At 57.2% G+C, this 16943-nt stretch overlaps 1 protein-coding gene across 5 annotated transcripts in view; it reads left to right on the forward strand.

The window, feature by feature from the left end:
- arfip1 (ADP-ribosylation factor interacting protein 1 (arfaptin 1)) overlaps window positions 1-16943 on the forward strand; it is a 175698-nt gene that overhangs the window by 41012 nt on the left and 117743 nt on the right. For 3 of the 5 annotated variants that reach the window (XM_038792002.1, XM_038792004.1, XM_038792005.1), the window contains exon 2: window positions 2664-2765. In XM_038792002.1, the coding sequence (XP_038647930.1) occupies window positions 2664-2765 (102 nt within the window). The remainder of the gene's footprint in view (window positions 1-2663; window positions 2766-16943) is intronic. The other 2 variants (XM_038792003.1, XM_038792006.1) reach the window with 1 other exon arrangement.

Genomic DNA, 16943 nt, shown 5'->3' on the forward strand with positions numbered 1-16943 from the left:
TCTTTCAAAAGCGCCATGATTCCCTCCATGCTGCTTTGCAGGTCCGAGATGTAGAGGAGCAGGTCAACTGCATAGAGCGAGACTCTGTCTTCTCTCCGGAACCCCTTCCAATGCTTTGTCTCCCTGAGCGCGATAGCTAGTGGTTCGGTCGCTAGTGCGAACAGTAGCGGGGACAGCGGACACCCCTGCCTAGTGCCTCTGTGCAGCTGCAAGTACTTAGAGCCGGTGGTGTTTGGCCGTACGCTCGCCATGGGAGTTTCACCCAGGCGGTGAACCCTGTTTCAAGCCCAAACTGCTCCAGTACCTCTGAGGTACTTCCATTTGACTCGGTCTTGTGGTGATCGTAGATTGACTAGATACAATACAATTGAGCAAACACTAGAGGGAGAGCTATAAATACACCGGGACAGGATGTACAATTTTCTTTAACGATGTACAGAAAATATGTAAAGAGAAAAAGGGGGATGTGGTGATCACAAGTTAACTAGATGCAATACAACTGAGCAAACACTAGAGGGAGCACGGGAGAGCCATACAAGTACACCGGGACAGGAAGTGAGGACACACTTCACAGAAGGCAGAACTCGTAGCAGGGCACAGACACACCAGCTAGTAGCACTTGAGGTAGCCGTAGGTTAAGCTCTGAAGAGAGAACAAATTCACAATAAAGCATCTTCTCCACATTTGAGACTACGAGCTTTATTAAGACACGAGGAACAACACAGGTCTAAGGTGTTTTCTACGTTCAAGGAGATGATCACCTGGTGTTTTCTCCCTGAGTGGGGTCATTATTCAGCAGATGTCTGATGTTCGATGTTAGCTGTCTACCCTTGACAAAGCCTGTCTGGTCCTCTGCTACCACCTCTGGTAAGCAGTTCTCCAGTCACCTGGCTAGGATCGTGGCCAGTATTTTTGAGTCTACGAAATGGGTCTGTGGGACCCGCATTCTGTTGAGTCTTTTTCTTTCTTGGGTATCAGCTCCTGCAAATGCGGGGCCAGTGCTGTCACAAATTCTTTGTAGATATCCGCTGGGAATCCGTCTGGTCCCGGCACCTTCCCCACCTGCATGGAGTTGATGCCCTCCACTGCTTCTCCCAGTTCTAATGGAGCTTCCAATACCCTGTTTCCTATCTTGCCCTATAACTGGTATGTCCAGTCCATTGAGGAACCGTTTCATCCCCAAGTCCCCTGCGGGGAGCTCTGAGGTGTACAGCCCCCAGTAGAAGGCCTTGAATGCTTTGTTGACCTTTCCGGCTCCGCTACTAGTTTGCCTCTGTTGTCTCCAACCCGTGCTATTTCCCTCATGACTGGCTTTGTGTCCGTGCTCATATAGGGTGCCTGGCGAAGTTGGTGCAATGCTTTCCTCGTGGAGAGCAGGTCAAAGTCTATTGTAGGTTTTTCCTCTCTGCCAGGAACTCTATGGTCAGGGCCTTGCTGGTCTACCTCCAGTATGGAGTTGACTAACTGTTGCCTAGCCACCCTTTTCCCTATCTCTTCGTGCTTTGTAAGCAACAATCTTACCCGTGATCACAACCTTCAGCACCTCCAGGAATGTGGAGGGTGATGTACTTGTCTATGGCCTGTGATATTTTCTCGCAGAAAGCCTTATCGGCCAGGAGCGCTATGCCAAACATCAATGGCCGCACACACAGCGTTCGCGCGCTGTTCACGCCGGCAGCGACCAGGTGTGGTTGGCACCGGTGTGAAACCGTCGGATTGGGCAGGCCGCTCGGCCCATCCGGGCCAGAGAATCGCCGCTCGCCTGCTACAAACGGCGAGCGCCAATTCTCCGAGCGGCCTGTCGTGAAACGTGACACGCCGTTTTGGGGGGGGGTGGGAGAATCGCGTGCGGGTGCCAGGGCGGCGTGGCGGGAATCGCCCGGCACTCCCGCAATTCTCCCACCCGGCGTGTGGGTCGGAAAATTGCGCCCAAGATTGTTCTTTGTAGTGTTTCATTATTTTTCTTTTACTTAAATACATACTTTTATTGTTGTTTAATGAAAGAGAGGTTTGACGTCTCACTGTTTCCGCAGATGTTTTTCACTAATATCCAAAAAATACACCAAGCGAAACCAGTGTTTCATGTTGGAACACACTTTTAAAAAATAAATTTAAGAGTTACCCAATTATTTTTTTTGAATTAGGAGGCAATTTAGCGTGGCCAATCTACCTACCCTGCACATCTTTGGATTGTGGGGGTGAGACCCACGCAGACACTGGGAGAATGTGCACGTTGGAACACTCTCACAGCATTTACTTGAAATTGAACATTTCCCATGATTCATTTGAATTCTGTAGTGTAAAAAAAGTGCTCTCAAAGCAGGAGGAAGTCAAATATTGAATAGGATAATCAAGAATTGTTCATTTTTAAAAATTATATCCAATAATTAATATTGTGATAATTTATTTCCAAATATATGATCTAATCAAACCATTTAGGGTGAAAAGAGGTGTAGCTGACAGCATGGAGTCAACTTTTAATGCTGTTGTAAATCTGCAGGAATAAGTTGCACCAACCTGTCTTGTAGTATTCCCGATCCTTCACATTACGGCTTTCCCAGCGCTGCTTTAGACCCTTTTTGTTGAAAGGTTTGATTGCTTACAGGGTCAACCTTGTCAAAATGGAAATAAAATTCCTAATCCAATTAATTTTGTTTTTAAAGGAATCTGAAATGGCAGAAGCGCCTGCTCGAGATTCTGCAGCTGAAATTCCAGTCACCAGTAATGGAGAAGTAAGTGATTCACAGGAGGAACGTTTTCAGTGGGTATGGATAAAACATATTTTTTTTTGTACTTACTATCTCAGTATGATCACAACCTTAGCTGTATCCTAACCCAGCCAGTAGTTATGTTTTATATTCTATTGTAGGTTTGGGTCTGACCAAAATTCTTCAATGGGAATGATAAATCTGTTAGGTTTTATGGCTACGGCTGAATACTAATAGATGCCACTGGTGCAGATAAACAACCTTAACTCAGAAACTAGAGGGGAGTGAAATAGTACATTCTCTCCATTTCCTAAATGGAAGACGATTGATCTTGCTGGGGCTGGTAAATTACTTGCATGTGAACTTCCAAAAGTACTGATGGTGTCCTGCTACTCCCACCAGGTATCCCAACTTAAATCTTCAAAAATGTGTTCTTCATAGAACCTAACGAGGCAGACAGGCATTTGATTAATACAAGGTGAATGAAATAAGGCTGACTGTTATCCTGTAAGCATCAAAGTGATGTGGTAGCTTTGTTAATTTGCTTTCAATACACTGCAAGCCATCATGGAATAAATACTGTTTTCAAAGAATATAATGGTTAAGTGCCGTGTAGAAAGGACTGTTCACAGTAACATCCTTGAAGCGAGTGTGCAGAACAATCACTTTTAATTGGGGACAAAAGTAACCAAAATTAATGTTAATATAAAATGCATAACTGGCATATAAAGTATTTGTTGAGTGCCCAGTCTTTTCCAAGTAATTTAACAAAGTCTGCTGCTCACCCCGACTTGTCTATTGCAATGTGCAAATTGGTTGCCGTGTTTCTTATATTGCAACCATGATTAAACTTCAAAAGTTCCGAATTGATTCCAAAGTGCTTTGAGATGTCCTTGGGTTATAAAAGGTGCAACATATATGCAAACCTTTATTTTTATTTTCCTGACTGACTTGCCTAACTTCCACCTTTTTTGTAAATTTGAGCACAATCAGAATGCTTTTGCCCACACCTATTCAACAGCAAGACCATGCCACCTCTGGTTATCATTAACGTACTTTGCTTTCGGGGTCTACCAACTCTGATTCTCATGTTTAAAATGCCTTGTGCCTTCATTCCTTTCTCTCTCTTTTACAACTTTACAACACCTTTCTTCCCAGTCCTGCCAGAGGTCCTTTTCTGTGTCCCTGTCCTCTTGTGAAATCATCTTCCCCTGCCATTGTTGCTCGTTCTGGGTGAGTGTGCTTTACACTCAATTGGCTCTGTTTTATTCCTAAACTCTAGAGTCGGCAGGTATCTTGATGATACCGCCACGAGGTTCAAATTCAAGTTCAGATCAATGACTCGATACACCAGTTAGTAAGTTCAAACAAGACACGCTTATTATTACACAGTTATTTACTACTCATGCACATAATACTAAGACTAAACTGTTCCTACCACTACTAGGCCAATACTTATCTGAAATAAGGGAACTGCCGGATCAGGGAACAATGGCCTCTTGCTTTGTCCTGGATCTGCAGGCTTCCAGTTGGTGTGGACTAAGGGGTCAGGAGTGTCTACTGTCGTAGCGGGCGTTGTATAACACTTACTTGTCGGTGTAGCAATTGGCCAGGCCCCTCCTTCTCACGTTCAAGTTCCTGGAGAGCTGCTGCAAAGGTGTTCTGCTGGGAGGGCCGGCTAAGAGAGAGAGCTGGGGTCGTGGTCTCTGTCTTATACTGTTTTTGGGTTTCACGCCCATCTGGGCGGACCCTCTATAAACTTGCAATCGATTGGGTCCCTTCGATTTGAATTTCCCCAATAATAGGGCTGTTCCTCGATCACTGGGCGGTTCTTCGGGCTGTTTGTATCTTATTGTCCGGGACTCGTGCTGGCGCTGAAGAGTCTAGCTTGGCCTTTGTTATTCTTAATTGTGTCCATTGTGCCCGGGAATCACTCAATTAATATGCGCAGCTTGTTAGTTTCTGTGGTCTGGTTTCTTCACAGCCAGAATCCACAGAGACGTTCTGCAACCTGCTTGCCTCTCTGTTATTGTCCAATTTTCCCTGCATGCAACTCAATGTTCCATTTTATGCCGGGAAGTGGCCAGCTTCGGTGGCTACACCATACCGTTTGCAGTCATGCCTTTGGCATAAAAGTAGTTTAAAACTCCTACTTTTTTTTTGTGAAAGTAGCATCGCTGGGCAGAAAATTTCAAGTTTAGTCTAGAATCAAAGTTTATGTTGGACCTTTTGGCAAAAAACATAACAGCTGTTGACCTTTGGGCTGTTCATCTTAGGGGACCCAGGAAGTTAGTAGGTGTGTCATTCCTGGATCACTTCATATGTTTGACACTTAATAACCTAGTTCTTAAATAAATGGTCCTTTAACCAAGATACACAACTTGTAGATATTTGTATGGGAGATTTCAGTCCTATGTTTGATGGATGATCCAACAGCCGCATTATCACATATTCTAGCTTCCCAATATTGTCCTGTTGCTGGCACTATCAGGAGTGAGTTGCATTCCAGTGTGGAATGTTGGACAACAAAATTAAGACTCAAAATAAAAGAGTATTTTAATAACTGTTTTACATCATACTGGATCTTTATCAGCTTTCTCATCTGCTTCAATAATGGAAAAAGGCGATAAATTAAGTTGTTACTCTTAAGAGCTTGAAAATAGCAGTTTCCCTTAATGCATTCTAAAATCAGGAACCAATTTGGATTATATCTTCAATAAAGTCAGATAACACCATACCCAGAACCAGAGGACTCTGCAGCTATGGAATGGCTTGTGAAAGATGCTATCAGCCTGCAGGATAAGTTTGATCCAACAGGAAAAGTAATTAATATCACAAAGCAGGAGGAATAGTGGGCCTAAGGTGGAGTTGCTATGGAAATAGTGCCTGATCCACGGTGGCACAGTGATTAGCACGGCTGCCTCACAGCGACAAGGACCTGGATTAAATTCCAGCCTTGGATGACTGTGTGAAGTCTGCACGTTCTCCCCATGTCTGTGTGGGTTTCCTCCAGGTGCTCCGGTTTCCTCCCACAGTCCAAAGATGTGCAGGTTAGGTGGATTGGCCATTCTAAAAAAGAATAAATAGTGCTTGATCGAAGTAAAGACAATGGTTAGTTGCACAGAAATAATTGAAAGAATAATGGATTTACACCATGCGACACAGTACCTTTCCCCTCTTCACAGTGTTCGGAACACACTGAGTAAATTTAGGTACCCTCACCTTTGACTAATCCTTTGAGATGATGATGTGGTGACACCAGCATTGGACTGGGGTGAGCACAGTAAAAAGTCTTACAACACCAGGTTAAAGTCCAACAGGTTGTTTCGAATCACTAGCTTTTGGAGCACAGCTACTTCCTCGGGTTAAGGTTCACCTGAGGAAGGAGCAGTGCTCCGAAAGCCAGTGATTCAAAACAAACCTGTTAGACTTTAACCTGGTGTTGTAAGACTCTTTTGAGATTAATAATTACAATACACTAAACTTCATGTTCATTTTTACAACAATTTCCAAACCAGTATCCTGGGGTTCTTGATATCTATAGTATCATGATCTAAATAAATAATGGATAGCTTGATTGGTACAGACTTGGACTAGCACGTGCTGATTCAGAAATGTAAAGACTTTAAATATCCTAAGTACGTAGTAACTTGTTGATTGCACATAAAATAATAGATTAAGGGGAAGGTATTACATGGCTTCTAGCTTCTTAACAGGTTTGAATGTTTTCAATTGCTTGGGACCATAGGCTTAGATTATAGCCTATAATTCACTCCCTGATGTCAATTGATTTCTTAGATAAAATGCGCTGGCAATAAAATTATAATTGTAGTGTTTATTGTTATGAGGATTTTCATTAGGATGGGCTACCTAATGGATAGGATAACTGGGGCTGTAAATAAGGCTGACTGGGAGGGAACAGAAACACAATAACAAAACTCAGAAAAGAGATTGAAGGACAAACTCAAGGAAGGATCAGGCTGGTATGAACGGCTAAGGATCAAATAAATTCATAGAGCCGCAGGTAAAATAACAACACAAAAAAAACAAAGAGAAGAGAATAGAGAGAATAACTAAAAGCAATTTAAACTGTTGGTGTAGCAATGTACCTATTAATAAAATCAAACCAGATGAACTGAAGGCAATACTTGGAGGAGAGGATCCAGATATAATAGGGGTGACTGAAACAAGGTTACGTAGAGAACAAGATTGACAACGAAATGTTGTAGGCCAGAACACAGCTTTCAAGAGAAAGCGGGAGGTGAGGTGGAGCAGCTGTACTCATTAAAAATAATTGTGCAGTGAGAATGGGGGGGGGGGGAGCAGAGGTTAAAGTAGTGAGTGAGGAAGGGGCAGAGCAGTGAGAGTGGGGGACGCAGAGGGTAGAGTGGTGAGTGGGGCAGGGACAAGAGGGCAGAGCAGTGAGAGTGGGGGGGGCAGAGGGCAAAGCAGTGCGAGTGGGGGGGATAGATGTCAAAGCAGTGGGAGTGAGGGGGATAGAGGGCAAAGCAGTGAGAGTGGGGGGGGATAGAGGGCAAAGCAGTGGGAGTGAGGGGGATAGAGGGCAAAGCAGTGCGAGTGGGGGGGATAGATGTCAAAGCAGTGGGAGTGAGGGGGATAGAGGGCAAAGCAGTGAGAGTGGGGGGGGATAGAGGGCAGAGCAGAGAGAGTGGGGGGATAGAGGGCAGAGCAGAGAGAGTGGGGGGGATAGAGGGCAAAGCAGAGGGAGTGGGGGGGCAGAGGGCAAAGCAGTGAGAGTGGGGGGGCAGAGGGCAGTGAGTGGGGGGCAGAGGGCTGAGCAGAGAGAGTGGGGGGGGCAGAGGGCAGAGCAGAGAGAGTGGGGGGGATAGAGGGCAGAGCAGAGAGAGTGGGGGGGGGGGCAGAGGGTAAAGCAGTGAGTGGGGGAGCAGAGGGCACAGCAGTGAGAATTGGGGGGGGGATAGAGGGCAGAGCAGTGAGAGTGGGGGGGCAGAGGGCAGAGCAGTGAGAGTGGGGGGGCAGAGGGCAGAGCAGTGAGAGTGGGGAGGGCAGAGGGCAGTGAGAGTGGGGGGGGGCAGCGCAGCGGGAGTGGGGTGGGCAGAGGGCAGAGCAGTGAGAGTGGGGGGGCAGAGGGCAGAGCAGTGAGAGTGCAGAGGGCAGAGCAGTGAGAGTGGGGGGGCAGCGCAGCGGGAGTGGGGTGGGCAGAGGGCTAAGCAGTGAGATTGGGGGGGGCAGAGGGCAGAGCAGTGAGAGTGGGGGGGCAGAGGGCAGAGCAGTGAGAGTGGGGGGGCAGAGGGCAGAGCAGTGAGAGTGGGGGGGCAGAGGGCAGAGCAGTGAGAGTGGGGGGGCAGAGGGCAGAGCAGTGAGAGTGGGGTGGGCAGAGGGCAGAGCAGTGAGAGTGCAGAGGGTAGAGCAGTGAGAGTGGGGGGGCAGCGCAGCGGGAGTGGGGTGGGCAGAGGGCTAAGCAGTGAGATTGGGGGGGGCAGAGGGTTGAGTAGTGAGTGGGGCAGGGAGAGGGCAGAGCAGTGAGAGTGTGGGTCAGAGGGTAGAGCAATGAGTGGGGCAGGGGCTGAGGGCAAAGCACAGAGTGGGGGGCAGAGCAATGAGTGGGGCAGGAGCAGAGGGCAAAGCAGTGAGAGTGGGGGGGCAGAGGGCAAAGCAGTGAGAGGGGGATAGAGGGTGGAGCAGTGAGTGGGGGAGAGCTGGGGGCAGAGGGTAGAGCGGGTGATGGAGTGGACAGAATGTAGAGCAATGAGAGCGGAGGAGGGGTAGAGGATGGAGCAGTGAGCGGAGAAGGGGTAGAGGATGGAGCAGAGGAGGGGAAGAGGGTACAGCAGTGAGCGGAGGAGGGGCAGAGAGTAGAGCAGTGAGTGGAGGAGGAGTGGGCCAGGAGGGTAGGGGAGTGGGGACATAGGGTAGGGCAGTGGGAGCGGGGGAGGAGTGGGGGCAGTGGGAGTGGGGGAGGAGCGGGGACAGAGGGTAGAGCAGTGGGAGCGGGGGAGGAATGGGGACAGAGGGTAGAGTGGGGGAGGAGTGGGGACAGAGGGTAGGGCAGTGGGAGTGGGGGCAGAGGGTAGGGCAGTGGGAGTGGGGGCAGAGGGTAGGGCAGTGGGAGCGGGGGAGGAGTGGGGACAGAGGGTAGGGCAGTGGGAGCGGGGGAGGAGTGGGGATAGAGGGTAGGGCAGTGGGAGCGGGGGAGGAGTGGGGACAGAGGGTAGGGCAGTGGGAGCGGGGAGGAGTGGGGACAGAGGGTAGGGCAGTGGGAGTGGGGGAGGATTGGGGACAGAGGGTAGAGCAGTGGGAGCGGGGGAGGAGTGCGGACAGAGGCTAGGGCAGTGGGAGCGGGGGGAGGAGTGGGGACAGAGGGTAGAGCAGTGGGAGCGGGGGAGGAGTGCGGACAGAGGCTAGGGCAGTGGGAGCGGGGGAGGAGTGGGGACAGAGGGTAGGGCAGTGGGAGTGGGGGAGGAATGGGGACAGAGGGTAGGGGAGCGGGGGAGGAGTGGGGACAGAGGGTAGGGCAGTGGGAGCGGGGGAGGGGTGGGGCAAAGGGGGCAGCATTGGGGACAAAGGGTAGGGGCAGTGGGAGCGGGGGAGGAGTGGGGACAGAGGGTAGGGGAGCGGGGAGGAGTGGGGACAGAGGGTAGGGGAGCGGGGGAGGAGTGGGGACAGAGGGTAGGGGAGCGGGGAGGAGTGGGGACAGAGGGTAGGGCAGTGGGAGCGGGGGAGGAGTGGGGACAGAGGGTAGGGCAGTGGGAGCGGGGGAGGATTGGGGACAGGCTAGAGCAGTGAGATCTGGGTAGGTGCAGAAGGTAGAGCAGTGGGGCAGTAGGGGTAGAGCGGGGGTGGGCAGAGGGAAGTGCAATGAGGGAGAGGTGAGGGCGGAAGGTAGAGCAATGGGAATGGGGGAGGGGTGGGGCAGAGAGCACTGGATGAATATGTGATGAATATCATACTGATTACAGAATCAGATAAAGTAAAGCTTTTGTAAGACTCAAACTGAGGCTTGGGCCGGTTACAGAGGCTTATGTACCGGATACAGAGGCTGGGCGGGCCGGTTACAGAGGCTGGGCGGGCCGGTTACAGAGGCTGGGCGGGCCGGTTACAGAGGCTGGGCGGGCCGGTTACAGAGGCTGGGCGGGCCGGTTACAGAGGCTGGGCGGGCCGGTTACAGAGGCTGGGCGGGCCGGTTACAGAGGCTGGGCGGGCCGGTTACAGAGGCTGGGCCGGTTACAGAGGCTGGGCGGGCCGGTTACAGAGGCTGGGCGGGCCGGTTACAGAGGCTGGGCGGGCCGGTTACAGAGGTTTGGCGGGCCGGTTACAGAGGCTGGGCGGGCCGGTTACAGGCTTGGCGGGCCGGTTACAGAGGCTCGGCGGGCCGGTTACAGAGGCTTGGGCCGGTTACAGAGGCTGGGCGGGCCGGTTACAGAGGCTGGGCGGGCCGGTTACAGAGGCTGGGCGGGCCGGTTACAGAGGCTGGGCCGGTTACAGAGGCTGGGCGGGCCGGTTACAGAGGCTGGGCGGGCCGGTTACAGAGGCTGGGCCGGTTACAGAGGCTGGGCGGGCCGGTTACAGAGGCTGGGCCGGTTACAGAGGCTGGGCGGGCCGGTTACAGAGGCTGGGCGGGCCGGTTACAGAGGCTTGGCGGGCCGGTTACAGAGGCTGGGCGGGCCGGTTACAGAGGCTGGGCGGGCCGGTTACAGAGGCTCGGCGGGCCGGTTACAGAGGCTGGGCGGGCCGGTTACAGAGGCTGGGCGGGCCGGTTACAGAGGCTTGGCGGGCCGGTTACAGAGGCTGGGCGGGCCGGTTACAGAGGCTCGGCGGGCCGGTTACAGAGGCTCGGCGGGCCGGTTACAGAGGCTGGGCGGGCCGGTTACAGAGGCTGGGCGGGCCGGTTACAGAGGCTGGGCGGGCCGGTTACAGAGGCTGGGCGGGCCGGTTACAGAGGCTCGGCGGGCCGGTTACAGAGGCTTGGCGGGCCGGTTACAGAGGCTTGGGCCATATACAGAGGCTGGGCGGGCCGGTTACAGAGGCTGGGCGGGCCGGTTACAGAGGCTTGGGCCATATACAGAGGCTGGGCGGGCCGGTTACAGAGGCTCGGCGGGCCGGTTACAGAGGCTGGGCGGGCCGGTTACAGAGGCTGGGCGGGCCGGTTACAGAGGCTGGGCGGGCCGGTTACAGAGGCTGGGCGGGCCGGTTACAGAGGCTGGGCGGGCCGGTTACAGAGGCTGGGCGGGCCGGTTACAGAGGCTGGGCGGGCTGGTTACAGAGGCTGGGCGGGCCGGTTACAGAGGCTTGGGCCATATACAGAGGCTGGGCGGGCCGGTTACAGAGGCTTGGCGGGCCGGTTACAGATGCTGGGCGGGCCGGTTACAGAGGCTTGGCGGGCCGGTTACAGAGGCTGGGCAGGCCGGTTACAGAGGCTTGGCGGGCCGGTTACAGAGGCTGGGCGGGCCGGTTACAGAGGCTTGGCGGGCCGGTTACAGAGGCTGGGCGGGCCGGTTACAGAGGCTGGGCGGGCCGGTTACAGAGGCTTGGCGGGCCGGTTACAGAGGCTCGGCGGGCCGGTTACAGAGGCTTGGCGGGCCGGTTACAGAGGCTTGGCGGGCCGGTTACAGAGGCTGGGCGGGCCGGTTACAGAGGCTTGGCGGGCCGGTTACAGAGGCTTGGCGGGCCGGTTACAGAGGCTTGGGCCGGTTACAGAGGCTGGGCCGGTTACAGAGGCTGGGCGGGCCGGTTACAGAGGCTGGGCGGGCCGGTTACAGAGGCTGGGCGGGCCGCTGGGCGGGCCGGTTACAGAGGCTGGGCGGGCCGGTTACAGAGGCTTGGCGGGCCGGTTACAGAGGCTTGGCGGGCCGGTTACAGAGGCTTGGGCCGGTTATAGAGGCTGGGCGGGCTGGTTACAGAGGCTGGGCGGGCCGGTTACAGAGGCTGGGCGGGCCGGTTACAGAGGCTTGGCGGGCCGGATACAGAGGCTGGGCGGGCCGGTTACAGAGGCTGGGCGGGCCGGTTACAGAGGCTTGGGCCGGTTACAGAGGCTGGGCGGGCCGGTTACAGAGGCTCGGCGGGCCGGTTACAGAGGCTGGGCGGGCCGGTTACAGAGGCTCGGCGGGCCGGTTACAGAGGCTTGGGCCGGTTACAGAGGCTTGGCGGGCCGGTTACAGGCTTGGGCGGGCCGGTTACAGAGGCTGGGCGGGCCGGTTACAGAGGCTGGGCGGGCCGGTTACAGAGGCTGGGCGGGCCGGTTACAGAGGCTGGGCGGGCCGGTTACAGAGGCTGGGCGGGCCGGTTACAGAGGCTGGGCGGGCCGGTTACAGAGGCTGGGCGGGCCGGTTACAGAGGCTGGGCGGGCCGGTTACAGAGGCTGGGCGGGCCGGTTACAGAGGCTGGGCGGGCCGGTTACAGAGGCTGGGCGGGCCGGTTACAGAGGCTGGGCGGGCCGGTTACAGAGGCTGGGCGGGCCGGTTACAGAGGCTGGGCGGGCCGGTTACAGAGGCTGGGCGGGCCGGTTACAGAGGCTTGGCGGGCCGGTTACAGAGGCTGGGCGGGCCGGTTACAGGCTTGGCGGGCCGGTTACAGGCTTGGCGGGCCGGTTACAGAGGCTGGGCGGGCCGGATCCAGTGGCTGGGCGGGCTGGTTACAGAGGCTTGGCGGGCCGGTTACAGAGGCTGGGCGGGCCGGTTACAGGCTTGGCGGGCCGGTTACAGGCTTGGCGGGCCGGTTACAGAGGCTGGGCGGGCCGGATCCAGTGGCTGGGCGGGCTGGTTACAGAGGCTCGGCGGGCCGGTTACAGAGGCTTGGCGGGCCGGATCCAGTGGTTTGGCGGGCCGGTTACAGAGGCTTGGCGGGCCGGATCCAGTGGTTTGGCGGGCCGGTTACAGAGGCTTGGCGGGCCGGATCCAGTGGTTTGGCGGGCCGGATCCAGAGGTTTGGCGGGCCGGTTACAGAGGCTGGGCGGGCCGGTTACAGAGGTTTGGCGGGCCGGTTACAGAGGTTTGGCGGGCCGGTTACAGAGGCTGGGCGGGCCGGTTACAGAGGCTGGACGGGCCGGTTACAGAGGTTTGGCGGGCCGGTTACAGAGGCTTGGCGGGCCGGTTACAGGCTTGGCGGGCCGGTTACAGAGGCTCGGCGGGCCGGTTACAGAGGCTTGGGCCGGTTACAGAGGCTGGGCGGGCCGGTTACAGAGGCTGGGCGGGCCGGTTACAGAGGCTGGGCCGGTTACAGAGGCTTGGCGGGCCGGTTACAGAGGCTGGGCGGGCCGGTTACAGAGGCTTGGCGGGCCGGTTACAGAGGCTGGGCGGGCCGGTTACAGAGGCTGGGCGGGCCGGTTACAGAGGCTGGGCGGGCCGGTTACAGAGGCTCGGCGGGCCGGTTACAGAGGCTCGGCGGGCCGGTTACAGAGGCTGGGCGGGCCGGTTACAGAGGCTCGGCGGGCCGGTTACAGAGGCTCGGCGGGCCGGTTACAGAGGCTGGGCGGGCCGGTTACAGAGGCAGGGCGGGCCGGTTACAGAGGCTGGGCGGGGCCGGTTACAGAGGCTGGGCGGGCCGGTTACAGAGGCTGGGCGGGCCGGTTACAGAGGCTGGGCGGGCCGGTTACAGAGGCTGGGCGGGCCGGTTACAGAGGCTCGGCGGGCCGGTTACAGAGGCTTGGCGGGCCGGTTACAGAGGCTTGGGCCATATACAGAGGCTGGGCGGGCCGGTTACAGAGGCTGGGCGGGCCGGTTACAGAGGCTTGGGCCATATACAGAGGCTGGGCGGGCCGGTTACAGAGGCTCGGCGGGCCGGTTACAGAGGCTGGGCGGGCCGGTTACAGAGGCTGGGCGGGCCGGTTACAGAGGCTGGGCGGGCCGGTTACAGAGGCTCGGCGGGCCGGTTACAGAGGCTGGGCGGGCCGGTTACAGAGGCTGGGCGGGCCGGTTACAGAGGCTGGGCGGGCTGGTTACAGAGGCTGGGCGGGCCGGTTACAGAGGCTTGGGCCGGTTACAGAGGCTGGGCAGGCCGGTTACAGAGGTTTGGCGGGCCGGTTACAGAGGCTTGGGCCGGTTACAGAGGCTTGGGCCGGTTACAGAGGCTGGGCGGGCCGGTTACAGAGGCTGGGCGGGCCGGTTACAGAGGCTTGGGCCATATACAGAGGCTGGGCGGGCCGGTTACAGATGCTGGGCGGGCCGGTTGCAGAGGCTTGGGCCGGTTACAGAGGCTGGGCGGGCCGGTTACAGAGGCTTGGCGGGCCGGTTACAGAGGCTCGGCGGGCCGGTTACAGAGGCTGGGCGGGCCGGTTACAGAGGCTTGGCGGGCCGGTTACAGAGGCTTGGCGGGCCGGTTACAGAGGCTTGGCGGGCCGGTTACAGAGGCTTGGCGGGCCGGTTACAGAGGCTGGGCGGGCCGGTTACAGAGGCTTGGCGGGCCGGTTACAGAGGCTTGGCGGGCCGGTTACAGAGGCTGGGCGGGCCGGTTACAGAGGCTGGGCGGGCCGGTTACAGAGGCTGGGCGGGCCGGTTACAGAGGCTGGGCGGGCCGGTTACAGAGGCTTGGCGGGCCGGTTACAGAGGCTGGGCGGGCCGGTTACAGAGGCTGGGCGGGCCGGTTACAGAGGCTTGGCGGGCCGGTTACAGAGGCTGGGCGGGCCGGTTACAGAGGCTGGGCGGGCCGGTTACAGAGGCTGGGCGGGCCGGTTACAGAGGCTCGGCGGGCCGGTTACAGAGGCTGGGCGGGCCGCTGGGCGGGCCGGTTACAGAGGCTGGGCGGGCCGCTGGGCGGGCCGGTTACAGAGGCTGGGCGGGCCGGTTACAGAGGCTTGGCGGGCCGGTTACAGAGGCTTGGCGGGCCGGTTACAGAGGCTTGGGCCGGTTACAGAGGCTGGGCGGGCTGGTTACAGAGGCTGGGCGGGCCGGTTACAGAGGCTGGGCGGGCCGGTTACAGAGGCTTGGCGGGCCGGATACAGAGGCTGGGCGGGCCGGTTACAGAGGCTTGGGCCGGTTACAGAGGCTGGGCGGGCCGGTTACAGAGGCTGGGCGGGCCGGTTACAGAGGCTCGGCGGGCCGGTTACAGAGGCTGGGCGGGCCGGTTACAGAGGCTCGGCGGGCCGGTTACAGAGGCTTGGGCCGGTTACAGAGGCTTGGCGGGCCGGTTACAGGCTTGGCGGGCCGGTTACAGAGGCTGGGCGGGCCGGTTACAGAGGCTTGGCGGGCCGGTTACAGAGGCTTGGCGGGCCGGTTACAGAGGCTGGGCGGGCCGGTTACAGAGGCTGGGCGGGCCGGTTACAGAGGCTGGGCGGGCCGGTTACAGGCTTGGCGGGCCGGTTACAGAGGCTGGGCGGGCCGGTTACAGAGGCTTGGCGGGCCGGTTACAGAGGCTGGGCGGGCCGGTTACAGATGCTGGGCGGGCCGGTTACAGAGGCTGGGCGGGCCGGTTACAGAGGCTGGGCGGGCCGGTTACAGAGGCTGGGCGGGCCGGTTACAGAGGCTGGGCGGGCCGGTTACAGAGGCTTGGCGGGCCGGTTACAGAGGCTTGGGCCGGTTACAGAGGCTCGGCGGGCCGGTTACAGAGGCTGGGCGGGCCGGTTACAGAGGCTGGGCGGGCCGGTTACAGAGGCTGGGCGGGCCGGTTACAGAGGCTGGGCGGGCCGGTTACAGAGGCTGGGCGGGCCGGTTACAGAGGCTGGGCGGGCCGGTTACAGAGGCTTGGCGGGCCGGTTACAGAGGCTGGGCGGGCCGGTTACAGATGCTGGGCGGGCCGGTTACAGAGGCTGGGCGGGCCGGTTACAGAGGCTGGGCGGGCCGGTTACAGAGGCTGGGCGGGCCGGTTACAGAGGCTGGGCGGGCCGGTTACAGAGGCTTGGCGGGCCGGTTACAGAGGCTGGGCGGGCCGGTTACAGGCTTGGCGGGCCGGTTACAGAGGCTGGGCGGGCCGGTTACAGAGGCTGGGCGGGCCGGATCCAGTGGCTGGGCGGGCCGGATCCAGTGGTTTGGCGGGCCGGTTACAGAGGCTTGGCGGGCCGGATCCAGTGGTTTGGCGGGCCGGTTACAGAGGCTTGGCGGGCCGGATCCAGTGGTTTGGCGGGCCGGATCCAGAGGTTTGGCGGGCCGGTTACAGAGGCTGGGCGGGCCGGTTACAGAGGTTTGGCGGGCCGGTTACAGAGGTTTGGCGGGCCGGTTACAGAGGCTGGGCGGGCCGGTTACAGAGGCTGGACGGGCCGGTTACAGAGGTTTGGCGGGCCGGTTACAGAGGCTTGGCGGGCCGGTTACAGAGGCTTGTTGGGCCGGAGCCAGTGGTTTGGCGGGCCGGATTCAGTGGTTTGGCGGGCCGGTTACAGAGGCTTGGCGGGCCGGAGCCAGTGGTTTGGCGGGCCGGTTACAGAGGTTTGGCGGGCCGGATCCAGTGGTTTGGCGGGCCGGATTCAGTGGTTTGGCGGGCCGGTTACAGAGGCTGGGCGGGCCGGAGCCAGTGGTTTGGCGGGCCAGTTACAGAGGTTTGGCGGGCCGGTTACAGAGGCTTGGCGGGCCGGAGCCAGTGGTTTGGCGGGCCGGTTACAGAGGTTTGGCGGGCCGGATCCAGTGGTTTGGCGGGCCGGATTCAGTGGTTTGGCGGGCCGGTTACAGAGGCTGGGCGGGCCGGATCCAGTGGTTTGGCAGGCCAGTTACAGAGGCTTGGCGGGCCGGATCCAGTGGTTTGGCAGGCCGGATTGTGCCCCACAGGCCATGGTTTCGTCACACCTGCTGCAACACATACTTTCTTCTTTTAAAGAAAGAATAGTTTTTGATCCTCGAGTTAGATGGTCTGAGCTGATTCAGTGCAGTATTGCTTGTTTCAATCTGCATAATAATGAGTTGTCACATTTTATTTTCAGCTTCACATTGCTAGTTGTTTCCACACAGACAGGGACAAGCTGGTGAATCATATGCCTTCAAACAGTATGCCAACTTTTCAACTGTACTTTAAATTATAAATGTCAGTGTTTTGAACCAGCATTTTGCCAAATGAATCACAGATGGAAGTTACACTTGAACATAGTATCGATGTAATTTGATTTCCATTGAAAATTGCCCACAGTCCTTTGCTCACCGAAAATACATTTTGCTGGCTGTGATCGACATATGGGAAGCATAGAAAATTTACAGCACAGAAGGAGGCCATTTGGCCCATTGTGTTTGTGCCAGCTGGTAAAGAGCCATCAGCCTAATCTCACTTTCCAGCTCTTGGTCTGTAGAGGTTAGAATACTTCCAAGTGCATATTCAACACGTTTTTGAATGTGATAATGA

This window comes from Scyliorhinus canicula, chromosome 3, assembly GCF_902713615.1.
Source record: "Scyliorhinus canicula chromosome 3, sScyCan1.1, whole genome shotgun sequence".
In the NCBI taxonomy this organism is placed as follows: Eukaryota; Metazoa; Chordata; class Chondrichthyes; order Carcharhiniformes; family Scyliorhinidae; genus Scyliorhinus; species Scyliorhinus canicula.